This window comes from Equus quagga, chromosome 1 (assembly GCF_021613505.1).
Source record: "Equus quagga isolate Etosha38 chromosome 1, UCLA_HA_Equagga_1.0, whole genome shotgun sequence".
NCBI lineage: Eukaryota > Metazoa > Chordata > Mammalia > Perissodactyla > Equidae > Equus > Equus quagga.
The window spans coordinates 145,875,327-145,901,359 of record NC_060267.1 but is presented as its reverse complement, the minus strand read 5'-3'; the positions used below and the strand labels follow the sequence as shown (position 1 = coordinate 145,901,359).

The 26,033-nt window shown below is 44.2% G+C and overlaps 1 protein-coding gene across 3 annotated transcripts in view; it reads left to right on the top strand.

The window, feature by feature from the left end:
• The first annotated feature begins 20,767 nt into the window (after window positions 1-20,767).
• XYLB (xylulokinase) overlaps window positions 20,768-26,033 on the top strand; it is a 49,708-nt gene continuing 44,442 nt past the window's right edge. For 2 of the 3 annotated variants that reach the window (XM_046646622.1, XM_046646608.1), the window contains exons 1-2: window positions 20,768-20,897; window positions 22,241-22,323. In XM_046646622.1, the coding sequence (XP_046502578.1) occupies window positions 20,844-20,897; window positions 22,241-22,323 (137 nt within the window). In that variant the 5' untranslated portion in view covers window positions 20,768-20,843. Of the gene's footprint in view, window positions 20,898-21,382; window positions 21,525-22,240; window positions 22,324-26,033 lie in introns of all 3 variants that reach the window. The other variant, XM_046646614.1, reaches the window with a different exon arrangement.

Here is a 26,033-nt window from a genome sequence, read left to right as displayed (position 1 = left end):
TTTACAGCTTTATTTATTTATTTATTTTTACAATGGACGCCTAATTTTGTAGGATCCCTGATGAAAAGATGATCTTTCCCCCACTGTTCTCGGGGACATCATAAATCAAATGACCAAATATGTGGGTTTGATTCTGGGTTCTCATTTCTGTTTCATTGGCCTGTCTGTCATTTCTGTGTCCATATCACATTTTCTTGGGTATTCTGATGTCTTAAAGTCTTGGCATCCAGGAGAGCACGTTCTCCCACGTTGTTTTTCTTTTCTCGTCCTTCTGCCTTTCCATGTAAATCTTGGCGTCAGCTCATTAAGTTCCACAACAAAAATGAAAAATGCTTGTTGGGGTTTTGACTGGGACTGTGGAGAATCTGTGGAACGTTTACAATACTGAGTCTTCCAATCCAAGAACATGCTAGATCATCTCTCCATTTATTTAGATCTTCTTCAAAGGTCCTCAGTAATGTTTTATAATTTTATGGTTTTATCCATACGGCCCTTGTATGTTTTTATTTATTCCTGGGTACTTGATATTTTTTAAGCTATTGTAAACGTTATCTTTTGCTTTTGTGTTTTAATTTCACTTTCCCTTAGCTGCTGGTATATAAAAGTGCAATTGACTGTTGCATATTGATTTTATATCCATGGCCTTGTTAAATAAATTTTCTCTTCCTTTTTAATGTTTATGTCTTATATTTCTCTTTCTTGTCTTCCTGGACTAGCTAGTTCCTCCAGTACACAATGGAAAAGAAGTGGTGTGGGCTGGCATCCTTGTCTTACTACTGATTTTAGAGAAAGCATTCAACAAACATTTCAAAATTACGTGTGATGTTTGTTGTAAATTTGTTGTAGATAGCCTTAATCAGATTAAGTGCCTTACTACTTCTATTTTTCTAGGAGTTTTTTTCTTTTCCTCCTTTGGATCTTAAATTGCCCTTTTGGAAAGGGGGCCCCTCCATTCTAGGAGCTGTTCAGAGCAGTTGGAGGTCAGAGGTACTAGCTCCTCTACTCCCCACTGTCCACTCCACCACCCCAGTCTGTGGCATGGTCCAGCCCCCTGCCCAGCAGACCTGTTCCTTAGCTCTGTGCCATTTTATTTCTACAGCTGGGAGCCTGGGGCTGGGATGCGGGGCAGAGCCTCAGAGCTGGTAGAGACGTGGCCCTGGAGGGTACACACCTTCTACCACCAGCATGGATTCATACAGCTCACTGCTCCTGGGGGAGACGAGGGCTAAGGTTAGGAGGGGGCCCTGGGCTCCAGGCCTGTGGGCAGTGCTGGGGGGTTGGGGGGACTGTACCTGGCAGTGAAGAAAACCTGGAGGGTGACAGAGGATGGGGGCACATTGACTGGTCGTGCCTCCAGCAGTCCACTGCTTGGGGAGACCCCGAAGGCCACAGGGCCCTTGTCTGGCTCCTGTTGGCCTGCACCGAGGGGAAGGAAGCACAGACATGAGCTCAGGCAGCTCTATGCACTGCCTCACATCTCAGGTGTGCACCCCTGGCCTTGCCCAGCCCCACAGGGCAGGGCAACCCTGGGATCACTAGGGACTGGGGAACTGGCCACCTCTGCAGGGATTCCCAGGTGGTGCCAGCCCTGGGGAGCCAGCCTGCAGGGACAGGGCACCCAGGTGCCGTCCTGGGGCTCTTGGCCCAGTTGTGCAGGGGAGCAGTGCACAGCCAGGAGGGCCTGACATACCCATCAGCACAGTCCAGTAGCTCCGGCAGCCACTCAGGTTCATCAGATAGACCTCGCAGACCTGCTTCTGGTTCACAAAGCAGGTGCCGAAGTCCACCCAGCTGGTGGAGAGCTGCAGCTCGGGCATGGCCACGATGGCCCGCAGGGGCACCACCTAGAGGGCAGAGCCTTTTGCTTGGTGGGGACCAGGCGACCTTGCCCAGGCCGGCTGGGCCCTGAGCTAGGGTCTCAGGGACACAGGAGCCTACCAATCCCAAGTACTGAAGCTTCTCAGGAGCACACAGGCAGCTCCATGGCGGGTGGAAAGGGGCCAGGGCTGGCGCTGAAAGCCTGAGGCTGCTGGTGGGGTTCTGCACAGGGAAAGGGCCAGGAAGGCACCATCTGCTCCCCATCACCAATGCCGCGATCGAGCTCGGTGGCCTCTGCTCCCTGGTTGGGCCGCCCTCCAGCCTTCCTACCTCTTGTCCAGCCGTCTGCGCCTCACGGGCTCTGGGCCGTCTTGCCTTTTCCCTTGGCCTCTTCAGCTCAGCTCTACACCATAGCCCCATGACTTTGTCACAGTCCATGGAACTGGGCCTGTGGTGCTTGCCCTGGTGCTTGAATCCCCACACAAGCCTGAAATTCACTAGAGCCCTAGAGGCATCCCTCAGCTGCCTCAGGCGCTCACTGTCCCCAGCCATTAAGCCATTCTCTTGGTTTGACTTTCAGTGTGGTTTCCCTTCTCTCTTCATTAAACAGTGTGCAGGCTTCACATGCTGCCTCCTCCAGGAAGCCTTCCCTGATTTTCCACCCTGCAACACCTCACCTGGTTCTGAGCTCCTGAGACAACTGAGGAAGGATGACACAAATTTCTCCATGTGTGTCCTCAGGGCAACGCCTCTTCCAGGGCAGACTGGGCCCTCAGGGCAAGGGCCAGGGCTCCTCTTATTTCTGAGGGCCCTGTCGGGGTTTGTCCTCCTGTGATCCCACCAGAACAAGAGTCCAGCCCGGTTCCACTGTCCTCAGGGTGTGGGGCAGGCCTGGGACTCACCTGAGTGGTGTGGTTGGTGTACTCCAGGAGCAGATTCTGAGTAAACACCATTGCCTTCTCCCCACTCGCGTTCTGCTGGATGTCCACTCCGGGCAGCATCTGGTCAGCTGGGAGCTTCTGATAGGAGAGCAGCTCCGGGGACAGTGAGAAGGACACGTTCACCTGAGCACATGGAGACGAGCCGTCACCTCAGGCTGCCGAAGGCAGGCAGCAGCTTCCCCACCCGGATTTCCATCTTCCTCCCCTCCCACGGCCCCTCAGGCCTGGCAAGCTCCCAGCTCAGCCAGGACCCAGCACGGCTTGCAGGGCCCAGACTGACCCAGCCCTGCCCAGCAAACAGCCCAGCAGCACGCCTCCCCCACACCGCCCAGCGCCCCTGTCTGGTGCGTTCATTCCGTAAACACCGTCTGTTCCCAACACCCATTAGTACCGGGACGAGGCTGTGCCCGCCCTTAGGATGAGGCTGTGCTGGCCCTTAGGAGCCGAGGGGCGACGGGAGGAGACAACGAGCAAGCTGCCCTTTTCCCCCTGGCATGACAAGGGCTGTGGGCAGCCCGTGGGCCAAGGGAAGGCCTGTGTCTTTATCCTGAGGACAGTGAGGAGCCTCCAATGGACTTTGAGCAGGAGGATGTCTGAGTCAGCTTTGCCTTCCTCAGAGGTCACTGGCTGCTGAGGGGAGGTGGGCTGGGGAGCACGAGTGGGTGTGAGGACATCATTAGGGGGCCGAGGTGTAACTTAGGCCCAACAGGATGGGGCTTGGATGTGTGGCTCCCAGACACAGTTCCTTGGGACAAGCTCATTAGAATCAACAGAGGCACCTGTTAAAAGTACAGATTCCTGGGCCTCAGGGTCAAGAGCAAGTCAAGAATGCAGCCAACTGTAAGACCCTTTATTAAGACCTTCAAAAGATATAAGGCTGTGCCTCCTAGACTCTTTCAAGTAGACCAGTCCTGTTTAACAGAAGCTTCTGTGCAACGTTTTGTGTGTAGGCTGTCGGATACAGTAGCCCGTAGCCACATGTGGCTACTGAGCACTTGAAATGTGGATAACATGACTGAATTTTTAAATTCAGGAACTCAATTTTTAATTTTAAGTTAAATTAAATTCAAATAGCCACTTGTAGCTAGCGGCTACTGTAATGACAAGCCCCACTCAGACATACTGAATCAGAAACTCTGGGAATGGGGCCCAGAAATAAAAGTCAAACATAGAATTGTCACATGGCCCAGCAATTCCCCTCCTAGTACATACCCAAGAGAAGTGAAAATATACATCCACACAAAAACTTGCACAGGAATGTCCATGGCAGCATTATTTATAAGAGCCTAAAAGTGGAAACAACCCAACATCCATCAGCCGATGAATGGATAAATAAAACGTGGTAAATCCATATGATAGAATATTTTTTGGCCAAAAAAACCCCAAAGTACTTAAACTTGCTCCAACACGGATGAACCTTGAACAGTACACTGAGTGAAACAAATCAGTCACAAAAGACTACGTGTTGTGGAGCACAAAAGGTGGAGCAAAATGGCAGGGTGAGCTGACCCGGGATTCTCTCCCCTCCAAAATACAACAAAAGATTGGAAGAACTGAATTTCAGAGAATAAACATAATGCCAGCTCATTAGAGACCTACAACACCAAGAAGGCAGAGATCATAAACCCTACTTACAGCCTCGGAGGCTCTGGAATGGTAGGAGAGAACATCGCTCCCTCCCCTAGAGTCTGTGATCGCTGCGGCGGGGGTCGGGAAGGAGCGGGGGAGGGGCCGTGTGACCGGGGGATCATCCAGGACTCCTGCCCTGATTCAGTGGAAACCCGCTGACGGTGGGGGTGGCGGGGGGAAAGCTTCCGTCTGCAGGGACCCCATAAGCCAAGGGCCTTGGGAGACCAGAGAACAGAACTGATCTGAACCCAGACCGGCACGTGTGAGTAACAGACCCTCCCCCCTAACAAAGCCAGTGGGCGCAGCCATCTTGCCCCAAGGCGGAGAGCTAACACGCTGCTCTCGACCCCCATCTAGTGGCGACAGGCTGTAACTGCAACTGAATTCTACCATCATGCAAAAAACCGCTCCTCTACCATCCAGCAATTTATAAAAGCCCCAGACCAGAAGGAAAAAAATAAAAACATAGAATTAAGTCCTGAGGACTTGGAATTAGGTAAACTAAGTGATAATGAGTTCAGAGCAGCTATAATCAAAAAACTCAATGAGGTAGAGAGAAAGATAGAGAAACAAGCCGAGTTCTGGAGATACTTCACAAAAGAGATGGAAATCATAAAGAAGAATCAAACAGAATTACTTGAGATGAAAAACACAATGGACCAGATAAAACAGAATATGGATTCTCTGAATGCCCGTGTAGATAACATAGAGGAGAAAATTAGCATAATCGAAGATAGACAGGCTGAATGGCACCAGACAGAGGAAGAAAGAGAACTAAGAATTTTAAAAAATGAGGACAATCTCTGAGAGATAATGGATTCAATGAGGAGTAAGAACATAAGGATCAGAGGAATTCCCGAGAATATGGAAAAGGAAAATGGAGCAGAAAGTGTGCTTAATGAAATTATTGAAGAGAACTTCCCAAATCTAGGGATCAACGGAGAAATGTGTGTAGAGGAGGGTTTTTAGATCTCCTAGATTTGTCAATGTAAAAAGAGCTACCCCAAGGCACATAGTAGTAAAGTTGGCAAAAAGGAATGATAAGGAAAGAATACTCAGGGAAGTAAGGAAAAAAAAGAGAATAACCTATAAAGGAGCCCCTATCAGACTGTCAGCGGATTTCTCTACAGAAACCCTACAAGCTAGGAGAGAATGGAGTGACATTTTCAAAGCCTTAAAGGATAAAAACCTTCAGCCAAGAATACTCTATCCAGCAAGAATTTCCTTCAGATATGAGGGAGAAATTAAATCTTTTCCAGACAAACGAAAGTTAAGGGAATTTGTAACTAAAAGCCCTCCATTACCAGAAATCCTCAAGAAGGCTCTCATACCTGAAAAAAGAAAAAAGGGAGAAAGGCGACACAATCCACAGACTAGGGAGACCAATGGATAGAACCAGAACAGGATAGCAAATACTCAATTATAGCATTAGGGTAAAGGTAAGGAAACTACCAAAGCAAGGACGATCTTAGCACTCTAACTACAAATTAATAAGAAGAGTTGGAATAAAAAATGAAAATAATTATTTAGGAGGGGAAGGGCAAAGGGTCTAAATCAGTATTGGTCAAGTAGGTAAGAGACCACCAGAGAATAGACGATATTATTCACGAGATTCTAAATACAAACTTCAAGGTAGACACTAAAATAAAGTACAGAACAGAGTCACAAATCATAAATAAGGAAAAATCTAAGAAACCCAGCATACGAAATTGCAGTATTAAATGGGTAGTCTAAAGCAAACAGGAAAAGAAATGTAGCAAAACAAGATAATGAGCGACAGATTAACAGCACTAAGTCCGCATGCATCAATAATCACTCTCAATGTGAATGGATTGAACTCTCCAATAAAAAGACACAGAGTGGCAAAATGGATTAAAGAACAAGATCCAACAATTTGTTGCCTCCAGGAAACACACCTCAGCCCCAAGGACAAACACAGACTCAGGGTGAAGGGGTGGAGGACAATACTTCAAGCAAATAGCAAGGAAAAAAAGGCAGGTGTTGCAATTCTCATATCAGACCAAGTGGATTTCAAAATAAGACAGGTAAAGAGAGACACAGAGGGACAATATATAATGATCAAAGGGACACTTCATCAAGAAGAAATAACGCTTATAAGTATCTATGCCCTCAACACAGGAGCACCAAGATTCATAAAGCAACTATTAACAGACCTAAAGGAAGATGTTAAAAACAACACAATAATAGCAGGGGACCTCAACACCCCACTCACATCAATGCACAGATCATCCAGACAGAAAATCAACAAGGAAATAGTGGAGCTAAATGAAAAACTAAAACAATTGGACTTAATAGACATATATAGATCACTGCACCCTGAAAGAGCTGAATACACATTCTTCTCAAGTGCACATGGAACATTCTCTAGGATAGACCATATGTTGGGAAACAAGGCAAGCCTCTACAAATTTAAAAAAATGGAAATAATAACAAGCATCTTCTCAGATCATAGTGCTATAAGGCTAGAAATTAATTACAAGAAAAAAGCTGAGAAAGGTACAAAGATGTGGAGACTAAACAACACACTACTGAACAAGCAATGGATCATTGAAGAAATTAAAGAAGAAATAAAAAAATACCTGGAAACAAATGAAAATGATAGCATGCCATACCAACTCATATGGGATACAGCAAAAGCTGTATTAAGAGGAAAATTCATCGCAATACAGGCACATCTTAACAAACAAGAAAAATCCCAAATGAGCAACCTTAAAGCACACCTAACTGAACTAGAGAAAAAAGAACAAATGAAGCCCAAAGTGAGCAGAAGGAGAGAAATAATAAAAATCAGAGCAGAAATAAATACTATTGAAACGAAAAAGGCAGTAGAAAGGATCACTGAGACAAAGAGCTGGTTTTTTGAGAAGATAAATGTAACTGACAAACCACTAGCCAGACTTACAAAGAAAAAAAGGGAGAAAGCTCAAATAAACAAAATCAGAAATGAGCGAGGAGAAATAACAACAGACTCTGCAGAAATACAACAGATTATGAGAGAATACTACAAAAAACTATATGCCAACAGAATGGATAACCTAGAGGAAATGGATAAATTCTTGGACTCCTACAATCTCCCAAAGCTCACTCAAGAAGAGGCAGACAATTTGAACAGACCAATCACAAGGAAAGAGATTGAAACAGCAATCAAAAACATCCCAAAGAATAAAACCCCAGGACCAGATGGCTTTCCTGGGGAATTCTACCAAACTTTCAGAGAGGATTTAATACCTATCCTTTTCAAGCTATTCCAAAAAATTAGGGAAGATGGAACACTTCCTAACACATTCTATGAGGGCAACATCACGCTGATAGCAAAACCTGATAAGGACACCACGAAAAAAGAGAACTACAGGCCAATATCACTGATGAACATAGATGCAAAAATTCTAAACAAAATTTTGGCAACCAGAATTCAGCAATTCATCAAAAGAATCATATATCAGGATCAGGTGGGATTCATACCAGGGACACAGGGATGGTTCAACATCCGCAAATCAATCAATGTGATACACCACATCAACAAACTGAGGAATAAAAACCACATGATCATCTCAATAGATACAGAGAAGGCATTTGACAAGATCCAACAGCCATTTATGATAAAAACTCTGAACAAAATGGGCATAGAAGGAAACTACCTCAACATAATAAAGGCCATATACAACAAACCCATAGCCAACATCATACTCAATGGGCAAAAACTGAACGCCATCCCCCTGAAAACAGGAACGAGACAAGGACGCCCTCTATCACCACTCTTATTTAACATAGTACTGGAGGTCCTGGCCAGAGCAATCAGGCAAGAAAAAGGAATAAAAGGAATCCAAATAGGGAGGGAAGAAGTGAAACTCTCCCTGTTTGCAGACGACATGATCTTATATATAGAAAACCCCAAAGAATCCATTGGAAAACTGTTAGAAGTAATCAACAACTACAGCAAAGTTGCAGGGTATAAAATCAATTTGCATAAATCAGTAGCATTTCTGTACTCCAGTAATGAACCAACAGAAAAAGAACTCAAGAACACCATACCATTCACAATCGCAACAAAAAGAATAAAATACCTTGGGGTAAATTTAACTAAGGAAGTGAAGGACCTATATAATGAAAATTACAAGGCCTTTCTGAGAGAATTGGATGACGACATAAGGAGATGGAAAGACATTCCATGTACATGGATTGGAAGAATAAACATAGTTAAAATGTCCTTTCTACCTAAAGCAATCTACAGATTCAACGCCATCCCAATCAGAATCCCAATGACATTCTTTACAGAATTAGAACAAAGAATCCTAAAATTCATATGGGGCAACAAAAGACCCCGAATTTCTAAAGCAATCCTGAGAAAAAAGAACAAAACGGGAGGCATCACAATCCCTGACTTCAAAACATATTACAAAGCTACAGTAATCAAAACAGCATGGTACCAGTACAAAAGCAGGTGCAAAGATCAATGGAACAGAATTGAAAGCCCAGAAATAAAACCACACATCTATGGACAGCTTATCTTTGACAAAGGAGCTGAGGGTATCCAATGGAGAAAAGAAAGTCCTTTCAACAAATGGTGCTGGGAAAACTGGAAAGCCACATGTAAAAGAATGAAAATTGACCATTCTTTTTCACCATTCACCAAAATAAACTCAAAATGGATTAAAGACCTAAAGGTGAGACCTGAAACCATAAGGCTTCTGGAAGAAAACGTAGTCAGTACACTCTTTGACATCAGTATTAAAAGGATCTTTTCGGACACCATGCCTTCTCAGAGAAGGGAAACAATAGAAAGAATAAACAAATGGGACTTCATCACATTAAAGAGCTTCTTCAAGGCAAATGAAAACAGGATTGAAACAAAAAAACAACCCACTAACTGGGAAAAAATATTTGCAAGTGATATATTTGACAAAGGCTTAATATCCATAATATATAAAGAACTCTTGCAACTCAACAACAAAACATCAAACAACCCAATCAAAAAATGGACTGAAGACATGAACAGACATTTCTCCAAAGAAGATATACTGATGGCCAATAGGCACATGAAAAGATGCTCATCATCGCTGATCATCAGGGAAATGCAAATCAAAACTACACTAAGATATCACCTTACACCCATTAGAATGACAAAAATATCTAAAACTAATAGTAACAAATGTTGGAGAGGTTGTGGAGAAAAAGGAACCCTCATACACTGCTGGTGGGAATGCAAACTGGTGCAGCCACTATGGAAAACAGTATGGAGATTCCTCAAAAAATTAAAAATAGAACTACCATACGATCCAGCCATCCCACTACTGGGTATTTATCCAACGAGCTTGAAGTCAGCAATTCCAAAAGTCCTATGCACCCCAATGTTTCTTGCAGCACTGTTTACAATAGCCAAGACGTGGAAGCAACCTAAGTGTCCAGCAACAGATGAATGGATAAAGAAGATGTGGTACATATATACAATGGAATACTACTCAGCTGCAAAACAGAACAAAATCATTCCATTTGCAATAACATGGATGGACCTTGAGAGAATTATGTTAAGTGAAATAAGCCAGAGAGAGAAGGACAATCTGTGTATGACTCCACTCATATGAGGAATTTAAAATTATGGACTAAGAACAGTTTAGTGGATACCAGGGGAAAGGTGGGGTGGGGGGTGGGCACAAAGGGTGAAATGGTGCACCTACAACATGACTGACAAACATTAAGGTACAACTGAAATTTCACAAGATTGTAACCTATCAATAACTCAATTAAAAAAAAAAAGACTACGTGTTGTACGATTCCGTTTATTTGAAATGCCCAGAATAGGCACGTCCATAGACAGAGAAAGTAGATTAGCAGTTGCCTAGGGCTGGGGTTTGGGGAGAAATGGGAAAGAGTAGAGAATGGGATTTATTCGGGGGGTGATGAAAATGTCCTAAAAGTGGCAATGGTGATAATTGCACAACTCTGTGAATACACTAAAACAGTATACTCTAAATAGGTTAATTGTATGGTACGTGAATTATATATCAATAAGGATGTCAGTGTTTTAAAAAGAAAAGTTAGGGCCGGCCTGGTGGTGCAGCAGTTAAATTCGCACGTTCTGCTTTGGTGGCCTGGCGTTCGCTGGTTTGGATCCGGGGTGCAGACTGTGCACCGCTCATCAAGCCATGCTGTGGTAGGCATCCCACATATAAAGTAGAAGAAGATAGACATGGATGCTAGCTCAGGGCCAGTCTTCCTCAGCAAAAAAAAAGAGAAGGATTGGCAGCAGATGTTAGCTCAGGGCTAATCTTCTGGGAGAAAAAAAAAAAGGAAGTTAGCAGAAGGCAGAGTGGTGAAGAAACAGAGCAAGCTGCTCTCCCGCACTGTGGACACTCACACAAACTGTGCAGCATTTCTGGAGGGGAGTTTGGCAATATGTACAAACATGTAAAATTTGTACACCCTTCAGCTCAGTAATCTCTTCTAGGATTTACCCGGAGGAGATAATTACTCAAATATGAAAATACGTGTACACAAGGATGCTCATTACAGCTTTGTGACATTAAAATAGACAATTGTGGGGCTGGCCGGGTGGCACAGAGGTTAAAGTTCACACATTCCACTTCTCGGCAGCCTGGGGTTCGCCGGCCCAAATCCCGGGTGCAGACATGGCACCACTTGGCAAGCCATGCTGTGGTAGGCGTCCCATGTATAAAGTAGAGAAGGATGGGCATGGATGTTAGCTCAGGGCCAATCTTCCTCAGCAAAAAGAGGAGGATTGGCAGCAGTTAGCTCAGAGCTAATCTTCCTCAAAAAAAAAAAAAACACAAAACAAAAATAGACAATTTTTTTTAAAGCAACCTGTAGGTCATCACTAGGAGACACTACTGTTTGGACTCAGTAATCAATACAATTTAGGCTAAAGCTCTGTATTTACTGACATGAAAAGATGTCCGTAACATGATGTTGTGGGAAGTGAGCAGGTTACGGAACCATGTGTAATATATCCAGTTATGTAAAATTTAGACATTTATTTATACACCAAAGATTGTTCATCAAAATGTTGAGTGATTTCCTTTGGATAGAAGATTTTAAGGAAATACGTAAATTTTTTTCCTATTTCTATTTTTCTGTAATGTTGGAATTTTAAAATATCTAGAAGCGTGGTGTTTACAAAGACATTAAAGCTATTCCTAAAGAGGAGAAACGTTAAAAAAAATATTTCTTTTTAAGGAAAGAGGACAAAAAGTTAAGTTCCACTGGTCAAGGAATATATAATCCAAACTTACACAAATTTTTTCAGAAGAGAGTAGAAGAGAAAATACTTCTGAACTAATTTTTGAGACTTGGAAAACCTTGATTAAAACACACACACAGATTAGGACAGTTTAAAAAAGGATAATTGCATGTCCATCTCATTCGTGAATGTAGATGTAAAAACTTTAAATGGCATATTATAAAGCAAATCTAGCAAAATATAACAAAACGGAAATACAATTTGACAACGTTGAGTTTATTCCTGAAATGCAGGATTGGCTGAACTTTATAAAATAGATTAATATATTTGACCACATTAACAGGTTTTTAAATTATCATTTAAAAATTCAACGTACATTAATTTTTTTAAACTCTTAAGAAAAACTCAAGAAGGTGAGAGAATTTCTTTAAACCTAATGAAGGGCATCTGTGATGGTTAATTTTATGTGTCAACTTGACTGGACCAAAGGATGCCCGGACAGCTGGTAAGACATTACTTCTGGGTGTGTCCGAGAGGGTGTTTCCAGAAGAGATAAGCATTTGACTTAGGGAGCTGAGTACAGCAGATGGCCCTCCCCAGTTGTGAGTGGGCCTTATCCATTCCAACGAGCACTTGAATAGAACAAAAAGGTAGAGGAACAGCGAATTCGCCTTCTGCTTAAGCTGAGACATCTATCTCCTGCCCTCTGACATTGGCATGTGGGTTTTCAGACTTTCAGACTCAGATGGGACTTATATCCTCAGCCCCCCAATTCTCAGACCTTCAGACTTGGACTGCACTGCGCCACGGCTTTCCCCGTTCTCCAGCTTGCAGACAGCAGATTGAGAAACTTCCTCGCCTCCAAAACCGCATGAGCCAATTCCTGCAATAAATCTCCTCTTATATGTATCTATATATGTCCTATTGGTTCTGTTTCTCTGGAGAATCCTGACTAATACAGCACCTATATAAAATTGTTCAGCAGAGATTATACTTAATGTTAAAACGTTGAAAGTATTTTCTTTAAGATCAGGTACAAGAAAGTCTGTGCTCTCACTACCTCTATTCAGTAAGTTCTAGACAACCAAGCCAATGCAGTGAGACAAGAAAAGAAAATACAAGTATAAGGCAGGATGTTAAGATATTATCACTATACGTGCAGACAATATGAAGGTCTGTGTGGAAAATTTTTAAAACTCTGCAAATAAATAAAATGAAAGATAGAGCTAGCTGGTCTCCGAGCAGATTTTCAGTGTGAATTCACACACTGCTTGTGAAGTTCTTGGGAGCACGTCAGCCAAGGAGGCAAGCCTCCTTTTCCACGTGCAGGCCCCAGCTGATACCCAGACTAAGGAGCTGGCCTTTCACCAGATGTCAACACCAAGCAGTGTCCTTATTAGGGAATTTCTGGAAGGGCAAAGAGTGTGAGAAGAGGCCTTAATTCCAAGGCACAAAGATGGAGACCTTAGAAAGGATTACAAAACTTCACTAAGAGTTGTTAAGAGCTCAACATTAAATGAAGTTGTTGAAGAGACGAGAAAGCTCCTTGATGGAGCAAGGTGAGCAGGGACGCCATCCCCAAAGCATGGGACACCTTTACCCCCGACCCTGAGAGGGAGCGTGAGTGAGCTCCATTCAGCATCTTCCTCTCCCTCGTATTTCCACACTCAGTCTCCAAGACCTCTTGATTCTTCCTTCCAAAATACTACTTAGTTTTGATCTGTTCTTCCATTCTTGTTGCCACCTCCCTATGATCAAGCCTCTAGGTGTAAAAGCATCAGCTTACAGGAAAGATAGGGGACAGGGGAACATGTTAAGTGACACTCCGGGAGTGCATTCAGCAAATCCGTATCGTAAGAAACCCCGTGGAACAAACAACCCATTTTCTGCAACAGATAATTTGCAAGGGAAAAAAAGATGGAAGGAGACTTGAAGGCATGTCAGCCAATCACAAGGTGTGCACATTTTTGGATCCAGATTCAAACAAATATCGGTAGCATTTAATGAGACAACTGGAAATTTGAATACTGACTTGATAATACTAAGAAATTATTTTAAATTTTCTTTTAGTTTTCATAATGATCTTGGGGTTTTTTTTTTTAAAAAAGGTCCTTTTTTTAAAAAAAATACATACTGTTGAAATGATATGACATCTGGGATTTACTTCAAAATAGTAATAAAGTGGGGGAGATGGATGGGTGGGGGCGTGTGGATGGGGCAGGATGGGCCAAGGGTTGATGATTTTGGAGCTTGGTGCTGGGTCCATGGGGGCTCATTAGACCATTCTATCTACTTTCGTGGATTTTCAAAGCTCTCCCTTAAAAAGATTTTAAAATTTTAATGATGTTAAAAAAGAGAGAATAGTTTGGGAATAGTTTTCCTTGGGAAAACAGATGAAATATTTTTTGCCACACTAACCCTCTTTATAATTGTGCAGCAAACATCAAATGTAAAGTGTTGTTTTCTATCCTACAGTTTGTCAGAAAAGTTAGGCCAGCAAAATCGACATTTATTCACACTTTACTTATTATAAGAATTAGCACGTACATACAATTTTATGTGGTTAAATGCTGTAAAATTAATACCTTTTCATAGCTTTAGTATCATTTTTCAAAATAAATTCCCAGTTAAAAAAAGATAAAAACCCACAACCTGGCCACGTCGTTCCCCTGCTTAGCTCTTTCCATAGTTTCCTTTTGTCCTCAGCCACTGACACTCCCTCTGAGGAAGGGACCAGTGGCTCTGCTGTTCATCTCTCTCATCCATTTGGATGCTTTAAAACATATCTTGGATGAAAGAGTGAAGGACAAGTCCTCACATGGCATTGGACCCAGCATCCCATGTGGAGACTCAGAGTGACCCCAGGGAGCTGCTCCACTGTCCAGAACCTTGACAAGACCTGGTAGGCCAGGTTCTGGACGCCTGGTCTCCGTTTTACTTTAGACTGGATGCTGCAACCCTACTGGAGGCCACCAGCTGTTCTTGTCCCCTCTGAAGACCTACCTGGTGATGGGGCCTGAGTGCTGTGACAACAGGGCCTGGTTCAACATTGTGGTTTTATTTTTTCATAAGGGGTTTTTTTTTTCAGTTTCTGATTTTGCTTTTTCAAGAAGTTTGTCTTTTTCTCCAGCTTCAAAGACTAGCTCTTGGATTATTTACCATTCTTGTGTTTTTACTGGTGGTTGCCAGCAATTCTTGGGGTTTCTTGGCTTGTATATGCATCACTCCATTCGGTGCTTCCATCTTCATATAGACTTCTCCCCTGTGTGTCTGTGTCTGTGCCCAAATTTCCCTCTTCTTATAAGGTCACCAGTCATTGGATTAGGCCCCACCCTAATCCAATATGATCTCATTTTAATTTGATTACATCTGCAAAAACCTTATTTCCAAATAAGGTCATATTCACGGTACTGGGAGTTAGAACCTGAACTTACATTTTTGGTACACAGTTCTACTCGCTACATGGGGTTAGTTAATTTCTTTTCACTCTTTAAAGAAAGCATTCAAGAATATGCACCGACCTCTGAGCATATCCCAAAGGTTCTGATAAGGATGTTTCCATTTTCCTGTTTTCTCAATAGTGCGTTGTATTTTGATTTCCTCTTTAACCCACTAATTGTTTAAGAGAATGATTTAAAAGTGTAAGCAGCTTGAGATTTTCTGCACCGCCCTCCACCATTATTACTATTTTGTTTGCTTGTTTTCTTTTTCTTTATTCTTTTAGTCCAAAAGTCAAAAGTTCAACAATACAGAGTTAATTAAAATGCAAAAGTCACCCCCTAACTACTGGTTTCTAAATTCCACTCTGACAGATAATTGTTAATATCTTGGAGTGTGTCTTTCCAGACCTTTCTTTCGTGTATAGAGAACTGCCGGGTTTAATTATCTGCCTCAAACGCTCACTGAGGGGAAGAAAGACAGATCCCATGGGACGAATGCAATAAAACCAAAAAAATGGAAAATGTTCACACCAACATTTAACTGTCCTAAATCAAATTTGCTTTTAAAGTGAGTACAAACACATCAACAGCAGGCATATTCACATTTGGGTGAAAATAAGCACCTTTCTCCTCATTAGAATCTGTTTGCTTAAACACCGATGTCCATCAAATTTTCTCCAGGCATAAACACAAAATCAGCTTTAAAAAAATCTAAACCTCTGCTGCACTAGTTACTTATTTACGTGGAGGCAGGACCCACCCCTTACCCTCAAACTTGGACAAACAAGCCTGTATGATGGTCACCCTGCTAGGGCCTATGGTTCAAAACATTGATTTTCACTCATAACAACTTCCCACTGATCTTACAAAGAATTTGTCCTACCTTTGAGAGAGAACAGACAGAAGAATGACTTAATTTCTAATGTAGCCCAAGATGAAATTGTCTATAAAATTTCGGACAGATATAATACATTAGTGAATCTGAACTTTAATTGATTTGTCTATTTCCTTCCCCAATTAGTGATAATTTCTGATTATTTTTGCTTCAGTGATTTTTATCTCATCTTAGAAGTAGAAGGGATATACTCCTAACTTTTCACTCTTAAAACTACTCATTTAGAAAAATACACATAAGCCTGGGGGGTTTCAACAATTATCAGTGGTAATGAACAGAGCTGTAGGCTGGGTGGGATAAAAACAAGTCTGCTATTTTTACACGAACAGATTACATATTGGAATTTTAAAACAATGCATCCTTATGAAGAAAGCATATTTTCTTCAGGATTTTTCTGAAAGAAAAAGGTTTACTTTGAGAAAAATCCATGTTGTGGCTACAAATTTCAAGGCATGAAGAAGTATTTTGGTGTCATTTCACTGGAGACCAGAGTATAAGAACTGAATTTTTGTTTGTCTCTATTTTCCTATTTTACAATGAGTTTCCATGATTATATTTACTAAATGAAAAGTTTTTTCTTTGAAAAGCTTACATCTAGTGCTTACCCTCAGATGGATTACTTCTTAGTGACTTCTGTGTTATAACGTAATTCATTCAGCTGACAAACACCTAGATTCAAAGAAAACTCAATGATTCAATCAAAGACATTGCTAATAGAAAAAATGTAGGCTAATATCCTTGTAGAAAATGTCGAATAATAGCTTAGTGGCCTGAGAGTGGGAAACACTTCTTAAACAAGTTCAAATAGCTTAGACAACAAGGAGAAAAATTGATGGATTTTATTGTATTCAAATTGAAGATTTCAGTCCACAAAGGGCAAGATGGACGAAGTTAGCAGATAAATGACATATTGGGAGAAGATATTTGCGACATCTAAAACTGACAGGGAACTAATATCTTGAAATATAAGAAACTCCTGCAAATCCATAAGAAAAAGACAAAACTTTCCAACTGAAAAATGGGCAAAGGACATAAGCAGGGAACTCACTGAATGGGAAATCCCAAATGGCTACGTGAAGAGATGCTCTATTTTGTCAATAATGAGAGAAATGCAAATTAAAACAAGAAAGAGAAATCATTCCTCACCTATTAGACTGGCAAAAATTAGAAGGTTGGAAATGCCAGGTACTATATGTAGGATGTGGGGATAGAGGTACCCTTGTGCATTCCAGGTGGGAGTTCAGACTGGCACAGCCATCCTCAGGAGTAAGCCAGCACTCTGATCAAACTGGTCCTGCACACGTAGTATAAATCCGACTCTTGAAAATAAAACCCAGAAAAATTCCCTCACGCAGGTCTATAGAGCCACAGACGAGGACATTCCCTGCAGTGCTATTTGCATTAGTGGGGAACTGGATTCCACCCATGTGTCCCTCAGAGGGAACGTGGACAGTAAAATGTGAGGCTGGCACATTAGTGAATATGATGGAGCGTTAGAAACAATCAACTAGATCAGGGGTTCCCAAATGTTCACCCTTCATGGCAGCTTTAGAATCTCAACAATTTTTCATGGTGCCCCTGAGCCAAAAGAAATGGCTAACAGTCCTATTTATTAAGTAGTAGTTGGGTCCAAATAGCTTAACATAAATTTATGTCCTAACAATTCAGTAGCTGTTTGAAGAAAATAATGCACATAAATAGGAGGATAAAATATTTCATTTCAAATGAACAGAATTGCTAAGGGGATGTGTGTGCCTGTTGGGCACTGAATAACTTCTCAAACGCTGGGATCAGGTTGGACACTGCCATCCTCATGTGTTTCACCTTGAGTTTCCTGCAGTACTGCCTTAGCACGGTGACTGCTGAAAACACAGCTTTGCAAAGATATGATGTTCTACCATAGAAAGGAATGTAGCACAGTCTAATGTTGGAGCTGTGAACCACCCCATGTTAGCGGTTCACTTGGTGTCTGACAGATGTTGAGTTTCACTGTGTTTCCCCAGAGATGTAAAAATATCCCCCTGCACCCCATGGGTTCCTTGCAGCAGCTTCTCAGAGCACCTTGGCACACAGTTTGGGAACCACAGACTTAGATATACATATAACAATATGAATAAACTGTAGAAACAGTGCTGAATGAAAAAAGTACTTAAAAACGAAGGCCTCTGGGGCTCCGCTGAGTCTGCTCTTGATGAGGGTTCAATGACCTGCCACCTCACTGCTAAACTGAGGGACAGATTTTCGTGCAGCATTTCACCCCACCTCCCAGGAAGGTTCTTCCATTGGCTTCCACCACACCCCTCTCTCATGGTCTCTTCCCGCGTCTTTGACTTGTGCTTTGAAGTTCCCCCTGGGGGTCTCCACCTGCCCCACTCTGAGTCCTTTCTGCCCAATCTAGCCTCCTCCCATTGGCAGCTGATAACTCCCAAATCACTGTCTTCAGCCCAGACCTCTTTCCTGAGCTAGAGGCCACACATCCAACTGCGTGTTCGATATCTCTGCTCAGACGTCCCACAGGCACTGCAAACCTACCATGTCCTGACTAAGCTCACCACCTTCCTCCCAAGCCTGTTTCTCCTCCCATGTTTCCTAACTCAGAGAATGGAACCACCTTCCACCTGATAGTGGCCTGTGGAAGATTGCATTGGTGGTCCCAATTCTTCACCCCTCCCTGCATCCACAGTCTTGCATGGCCTCATTCCCACCACTTGACTTTGGGCTGGCTGTGTGACCTTGGCCAGCGGCATAGAAGCAGAAGTGTAGTATGCCCGTTCCAAGCCTAGACCTTCAGAAGCCTCATATGTTTGCTTTTGCCCTCGTCTGCTGTGCTGCTTTCATGAGAAGAAGTAGGCCCAGAGTACTCTGTAGGTCCCAGGAAGAGAAGGATGAGAAACACTTGGAGCAGAGCCACTCTAGCTGATCCTAGTCTGGATCAGCTGACCCCCATCTGACCTGCTGACATGTGAGGGGCAATAAAAGACCACTGTTTAAGCCACCAAGGTTGGGGGGTTTTGTTATGCGTCAACAGTTAACCAACCAGGTCACCTAAACCAGAAACCTGGGCATTGCCTTCGACTTCTCCCTCTCTCAGTCCACGAGGTCCCCGGAGCTTCCTAAATATCTCTTGAATCCATTTACTTCTCTCCATCCTCAGCACCTTTGCTCTATTTCAGGCCTCCTGCAACCACATTTAATTGATTTTCCCTTCCTTCTCTTTGCTCCCATTCTCCACACAGCATCCTGAGCCATCCTCCTAATATGCAAACCTAATCATGTGACTCCTCTGGGTCATCTGGCCCTCAGGCTGGGATATCAGTTAGGGCCTGGATAAGGGAAGGAGCCCTGCTGGGGACTGTGGGCATCCTGGTCACTGTGAAGAGACACCTCCAGGGCAGTTCCGCTTTGTTCCCGAGTCAGTGAAGGGGTTCTTTAACATGTTCTGTGCAGGGAGCCAGGTTGGAGCTCAGCTCTGAGCATGACAAGCAAAGGATCAGCCTCAGGCCACGTACCAGCACTTCCCAAGGGTTTCCCAGAAACCCCTCTGCTACTGGGTGTGCTTTTTCAGGGCATTGACAGAGAGGACAACAAGAGAGGCATCAACAACTTGGAATTAAGATTTCTGTTTAAATTCCTTGCTAATGGATCAAGCCATGGATGTGTAGTCTCCTTATGGAGGTAAATGGGCTTTCAGACCTCCAGTCTTCTCTGTGAAAGGGCTGTTACACCAAAAGAAAGGATGAGTTACCAGAATGGGGTAGGTGCCACAGCCAATAGAGAAAGGCACCCCTGAACAAGACAAGGCCTCCCTGTGAGACAGCTTGAGAAACAGCCAGTGGCCTTGGCCTTCAGGAGACATTTATGGATTGCCACAGGGCTTCTCACAAGGCTGCCTAGCAAACTGTCTTGTTTAGTGGTTAAATATGTGGATTCTGGAGTCAAACTTGCTGGCTTTTGGCCCAGCTCTGCTACTGTTCTTGGGACCTTGGGCCAAGAGGAAGAGCTGAGCTCCAAGCAGCTCAAGTTCAGCAAGAGAGAGATAGGTAATCAGACCATTGCATCAGGGGGTCCAATGGGCCAGGAAGCTTCCAGGAGGGGCATCTCACCTAGGTGGGTGTCCGGAGGGCTTCTGGGAAGAAGTCAGACCTAGGGGCAAGAAGGAAGGAGGGCAAGGAAAGTGTCCTCAGCTCCGTGAAGAAAGGGAGTGGTTCTGATTTTGGTTCTTATCTCCCTTCCCCATGCGTGGCACACATTAGACCATCAACCCTAGCTGACTGTAAGAATGGATAAGCCCCTCTGTGGGAGCATCAGGAGTTCTGATTTTAAATACGGAGGTGGGATGTGGCCCATGTCAGAGATGGGGAACCACTCAGATTTGCTGGGTCAAGACACCGCCTGTTGGAGCCCAGTGCCTCCAAGCCTGGTGCACATTTCCTGTGAGCCCTGAGTCACCACCATGAGTGGATAGCTGCTCCGGTACCCAAGAGACAGCCATAGAGGTCTGCAGGCCCAGAGCCGCTAGAGAAACAAGCAGGGACAAGTCGGCTTGAAGTTGAAACCTCTGGCCCAGGTGTCCTCCGAGGGAAGCTAGGCCGCGTTAGGCCAAGGCCTGTGCAGAGAGCACATCTGGATGGGGAGGAAGGGTAGGGTGGGGTTAAGAGGGAGGGGGCTGCGCAGAGGGCACACATCTGTTGCAGGTGCCAGCCGAGGCCGAGGTCGAGGCCCGACGCGTCCCCTCCCCGGTCCCCCGGCAGGCGGCGCCAGAGCCCGAGCCCTCTTGTGCCTCGGGTCCGGGAGTCCGGCCGGGCGGGGCGAGGGGCGGGCCCCGGCGTCTGCGGGCGTTGGAGCGCGGCGACAAGTCACGCCGCGGGAAGGACGGACGCACGCGCCGCTGCCCCTCCACGGCCATGGCCGAGCCAGCTCGCCGCTGCTGCCTGGGCTGGGACTTCAGCACGCAGCAGGTACCGTGGAAGCCCCGGGTCCCGGCGGGCCGAGGCCGCCTCCTCCGCGACGCCCGGCGGGCTGGCGGGGACCCGGGCGCCGCGAACCCGGGGCCGAGCCTCGGGCGCGCCTCTCTCCTGGGCTTCCCGGGGATCGGGCGCCCCCTGCCCGGCAGTGCCTCCCACTGCCGCCGCCCGCAAAGTGCGACCGCCACCGGGCCTGGACGCCGGCCCTCGCGGGAAGGGCAGACGCCCGGCCCCGTCTCGGTCCCCGTCCCCGCCCCCACCCCGGCGGCATCCTGCGGCGCGTGGCGGGGAGGTGGCCGGAGGGGCCAGGGGACCGGAAGGGCTCGCGCGCCGTCGTGGGCACCAAGTGACAGGGACCCGAAGGAGCTCAGCTGCTGTAAGACAGAGGAACGGACAGACGGGTAGACGTGCACACAGGCGTAACCAGTGACCTGGAACCAGATCACCGCCTGAAACCTTTTTTTTTTTTTTTTTTTTAGTGAAATGGCCTCAGGGTACACATGAACTTTGTTCTACCCTGTGACAGCCCTTGGTTGGCGCCAGTGTGCTCAGGTCAATGTGCGCGGCACTGCTGGCCAGAGGATGGGCTGTACTGCTCCCAGGGCCCCGCAGACAGGCAAGGTCGAAATTTGTCTTAAAACTGGATGTGGGTGCCAAGTGCTCCTTCTCCTTAGCTTGGGCAATCAACACAGTTGCAGTCCAACCCCTCTCCTCAAGTGGGTCAAGGGAGGCAGGCCTCAGCCGGTCCCTAACCAGAAAGTCCTGTGGGACCCGTGAGAAGTTAGATTGCCTTGCTAGACCTCACTTTCCCCACCTGTCCTGGAAAGGAGTTGTACTCCCGAGTTTGGAGGTCTGCCCCACTGGGACCCTACATGTCTCAGGACCATGATCACGGCCTATGGGAACAGCCCAGGGGCCTTGCCTGGTGTCTCACATCCCTGCAGATGCAGACACTCAGAGACATCTCCAAACCCTGCTCCCATTCCTTCCCCTGTAGCACTTTCCCAGGCTTCCTTGCTGGGCGCAGGAACTGGCTCATCTGTGAACATCTGTCTCTAGAGGGCCTTGGTGTTGGCTGTTTAGGAGACAAAGATTTCTTGCCCTGCATGTGTGTTTCTACTTAGCCTCAGCTTCTTCATTTTACTAATCTTTCGGTATGTCCCCCGATGAGACCTCTGTTGCCATGGTTACAGTGATGCTCCCCAGCCTTCCAGGAGGTCTGCAGGATGAACCACTCACTTCTGGGGTGCTGGGCTTCACCTAGTGATGTTAGTACCCCAGGGGCAGTGTAGAAACTGAGGAAAATTCTATACACCATTTTTTAAAATTCCTTCCAGGTGAAAGTTGTTGCTGTTGATGCAGAGCTGAATGTCTTCTATGAGGACAGTGTGCACTTTGACAGAGACCTTCTAGAATTTGGGTATGTACCTAGTATGCATGGGGGGGGGGGTTGGTTTTGGGGTTTTCCTTCAAACTTTTACATTAATAGACAACATTGTTCCAGCTTCATCACACTGCAGGAGTGGTGGTCTTGGTAGAACCCTCAGCATCCTTTTTCCAGTGCCTGGAGTGTGCTCGCCTCCATTGTTTCCCAATTCTATCCATTCATTCATTCATTCATTCATTCATATATGCAGCAGGTATCAGTGGAGACTTACTTTGTGCCTGGCATTGTGCTGGGTGCTGGTGTTTGGTGGGGAACCAAAAAAAGACATGGTCCTTGCTCTCAGAGTTTCCTGTTAAGTGGGGGAGACTGATATCAAGGACTCTCACAAAAGAATATTTAATTATAAACCCAGATAAGGGAAGAGAAGGAACTCACTTCTACAAGTGCTTATTATGAAGAAATGTGACCCACACTTGGAAGGAGGAGTTAGGGAGGGTCCCTAAGGAAGTAGTACTTAAGCCAAGATCTGAGTGAGTGAGGTTAACCAGTTGATGGAAGGGAAAGAACATTCCAGGCAGAAGAAACAGTGTGAGCAAAGGCCCTGTGGCAAAAAACAGCACTACCCATTCACAGAGTTGAAGAAGGCCGACATGGCTGTCCACTGAAGGGTCATGAGGAGTGAGGAGGAGATGTGACATGATTATATTTGTATTTTGAGAAGATCTCTGAGTGCGGTAGGAGAGCAGATGGAATCTGGCAGGAGTGCATGTTGGGAGACCATTGAGGAGGTTTTGGCAGATCATCTGGATAAGAAATGATGGTGTCTTGAAGGAGAGAGAGTTGGGTGGTAGAATTGACAGGTCTTCGTGCAGAATTAAATGTGAGATGTGAAGGTGAGGTTTCTGACTTGCCTTCAGGATGGATGGTACGCTGTGGAAGAGAATTGGTTTGGGGGGAAAAGACATGAATTTAGCTGTTGTATTAGTTTAGTAGGACTGCTAGAACAAAATACCACAGACTCCTGGTTTTTTTTAAAGATTTTATTTTTTCCTTTTTCTCCCCAAAGCCCCCCCAGTACATAGTTGTATATTCTTCATTGTGGGTCCTTCTAGTTGTGACATATGGGACGCTGCCTCAGCGTGATCTGATGAGCAGTGCCATGTCTGTGCCCAGGATTCGAACCAACGAAACACTGGGCCACCTGCAGCGGAGTGCACGAACTTAACCACTCGGCCATGGGGCCAGCCCCCAGACTGGTGGTTTTAACAATAGAAATTTATTTTCTCACAATTCTGAACTCTGGAAGTCTAAGATCAAGGTGCTGGCAGGGTTAGTCTCCTTTGAGGCTTCTCTCCTTGGCTTGCAGATGGCTGCCTTGTTGCTGCATTTCACATGGTTGTCCCTTTGGGCCTGCTCGCCCTGGTGTCTCTTCTGTCTGTTTTCTGTGTCTTAATCTCCTTTCCTTATAAGGATGCTAGTCATACTGGCTTAGGGCCCACTGTAACCACCTCTCTGTAACTTAATTACTTCTTTAAAAGCCCCATCTCCAAATATAGTCACAATCTGAGGTACTAGGGGTTAGGACTTCAACATAAGAGTTCGAGGGGGACAAAATTCAGTCCATAAATGTGCCTCCTTTGAGCTGAGGTTGGAAGCCACCTTGCTTTCATATTTTATATTACTGCAGGGCGCGTTATGTCGGACTTTTGGTAGTTTGTGTCTTTCAAGGAACTGGCCCATTTCATCTAAGCTATGAAATTGTGGCCTAGGGTTGTTCATCATATTCCTTTATTGTCCTTTGATGTCTATGGGATCAGTAGTGATGGCCATTTTATCATTTCTGATATTGATAATTTATATCTTTTTCTTAGCTGGGCTAGAGGTTTGTCAATTTTATTAATCTCTTCAAAGAATCAGCTTTTAGTTTCATTGATTTTTCTCTACTGTTTTCCTCTTTTCATTTTCACTGACTTGTGATCTAACTTTCACTGTTTCTGTTCTTCTGCTTGCTTTACACTTAAATTGCTCTTCTTTCTCTAGTTTCCTGATTTGGAAGCTTAGGTTATTGATTTTAGCTCTTCTTTTCTAATCTATGCATTTAATACTATAAATTTCCCTCTAAGCACTGCTTTTGCTGCATCCCACAAATTTTGATAAGTTGTATTTTTATTTAGTTCGAAATATCTTTAAGTTTCTCTTGAGACTTCTTTGACTCTTATGTTATTTATAAATGTATTGATTAATCTCCAAGTTTTACAGCTATCTTTCTGTTGTTGATTTCTAGTTTAATTCTGTTATGGTCTGAGAACATACTTTATGTGATTTCTATTTTAAATTTTTAAATTCCCTCTCCCTCACTCTCTTCCATTCAGTGAGCTAGTCAGTCCTCTCCATTAGACATCTTTGAGAAAAAAGTCTCCATAACCAAGATACAGTATTGCTTTTTATCTCAAAGTTACATTTTTAAGATCTTTTTTTTGATGAGGAAGATTGGCCCTGAGCTAAAATCTGTTGCCAATCTTCTACTTTTTGCTTGAGGAAGATTGTCCCTGAGTGAACATCTGTGCCAGTCTCCTTCTATTTTGTACATGGGACACTGCCATAGTATGGCTTAACGAGCAGGATCAAACCTGCAAACCCTGGACCACCAAAGCAGAATGTAAGAACTTAACCACTGTGCCAACAGGCCAGCCCCTTTAAGGTCTTTTAAACCAGATATGTAAGATCTAGTTCATTCCTCCCCTATCATTTTGGGCCTTGGTGGGTTCTTTTTAGAGTTTGTTGAGGTGTAACTGATATACAATAAACTGTACATGTATAAAGGGTACAGTATGATAAGTTTTGACACGTGTTCCTCCATGAAACTATCACCAAAATCAAGAAAGTAAACATTTCCATCCCCAAAGGTTTCCTTATGCCCCCCTGCAATCCATCCCTCTTCCCCACCCCCAACCCCTGGCAAGCACTGATATGCTTTTGATCACTATAGATTAATTTTCATTTTGTAGAGTTTTATATAAAGGGAATCAAAATTATATACTCTTTTTTAAATCTGATTCTTTTTACTCATCATAATCATTTTGAGATTCATTCATGTTATTACACGTATCAGTAGTTTGTTCTTTTTATTGCTGAGTAGTATTCCATTGTATGAATGGACCACAATTGGTTTATCCATTCACCTGATGAGGGACATTTAGGTTGTTTCCAGTTTTTCATTATTACAAATAAAGAAGCTATGGAATTCACATACAGGTCTTGGTATGGACATAAGCTGTCATTTCTCTTGAAAGTGAAATACCCAAGAGTGGAATGGCTAAGTTGTATGGTGGATATGTGTTTAAGTTTTTAAGAAACAGCTAAATTCTCTTCCAAAATAGTTATTTTAATAAAAAATATTTTATTGTGGGACCGGCCCAGTGGTGTAGTGGTTGAGTTCATGCACTCGGCTTCAGCAGCCTAGCGTTCACCGGTTCGGATCCTGGGTGCGGACCTACGCACCACTTATCAAGCCATGCTGTGGCAGGTGTCCCACATATAAAATAGAGGAAGATGGGCCTGATGTTAGCCTAGGGCCAGTCTTCCACAGCAAAAAAAAAGAGGATTGGTGCAGATGTTAGCTTAGGGCTAATCTTCCTTAAAAAAAGAATTATTGTTAATAGGCCTTAATGTACTTGGTATGTAATTCAAAAGAAAGAAAAAGTAGATAGTGAAAAGTCTTAATCTCTCTGTGGTCTTGATGC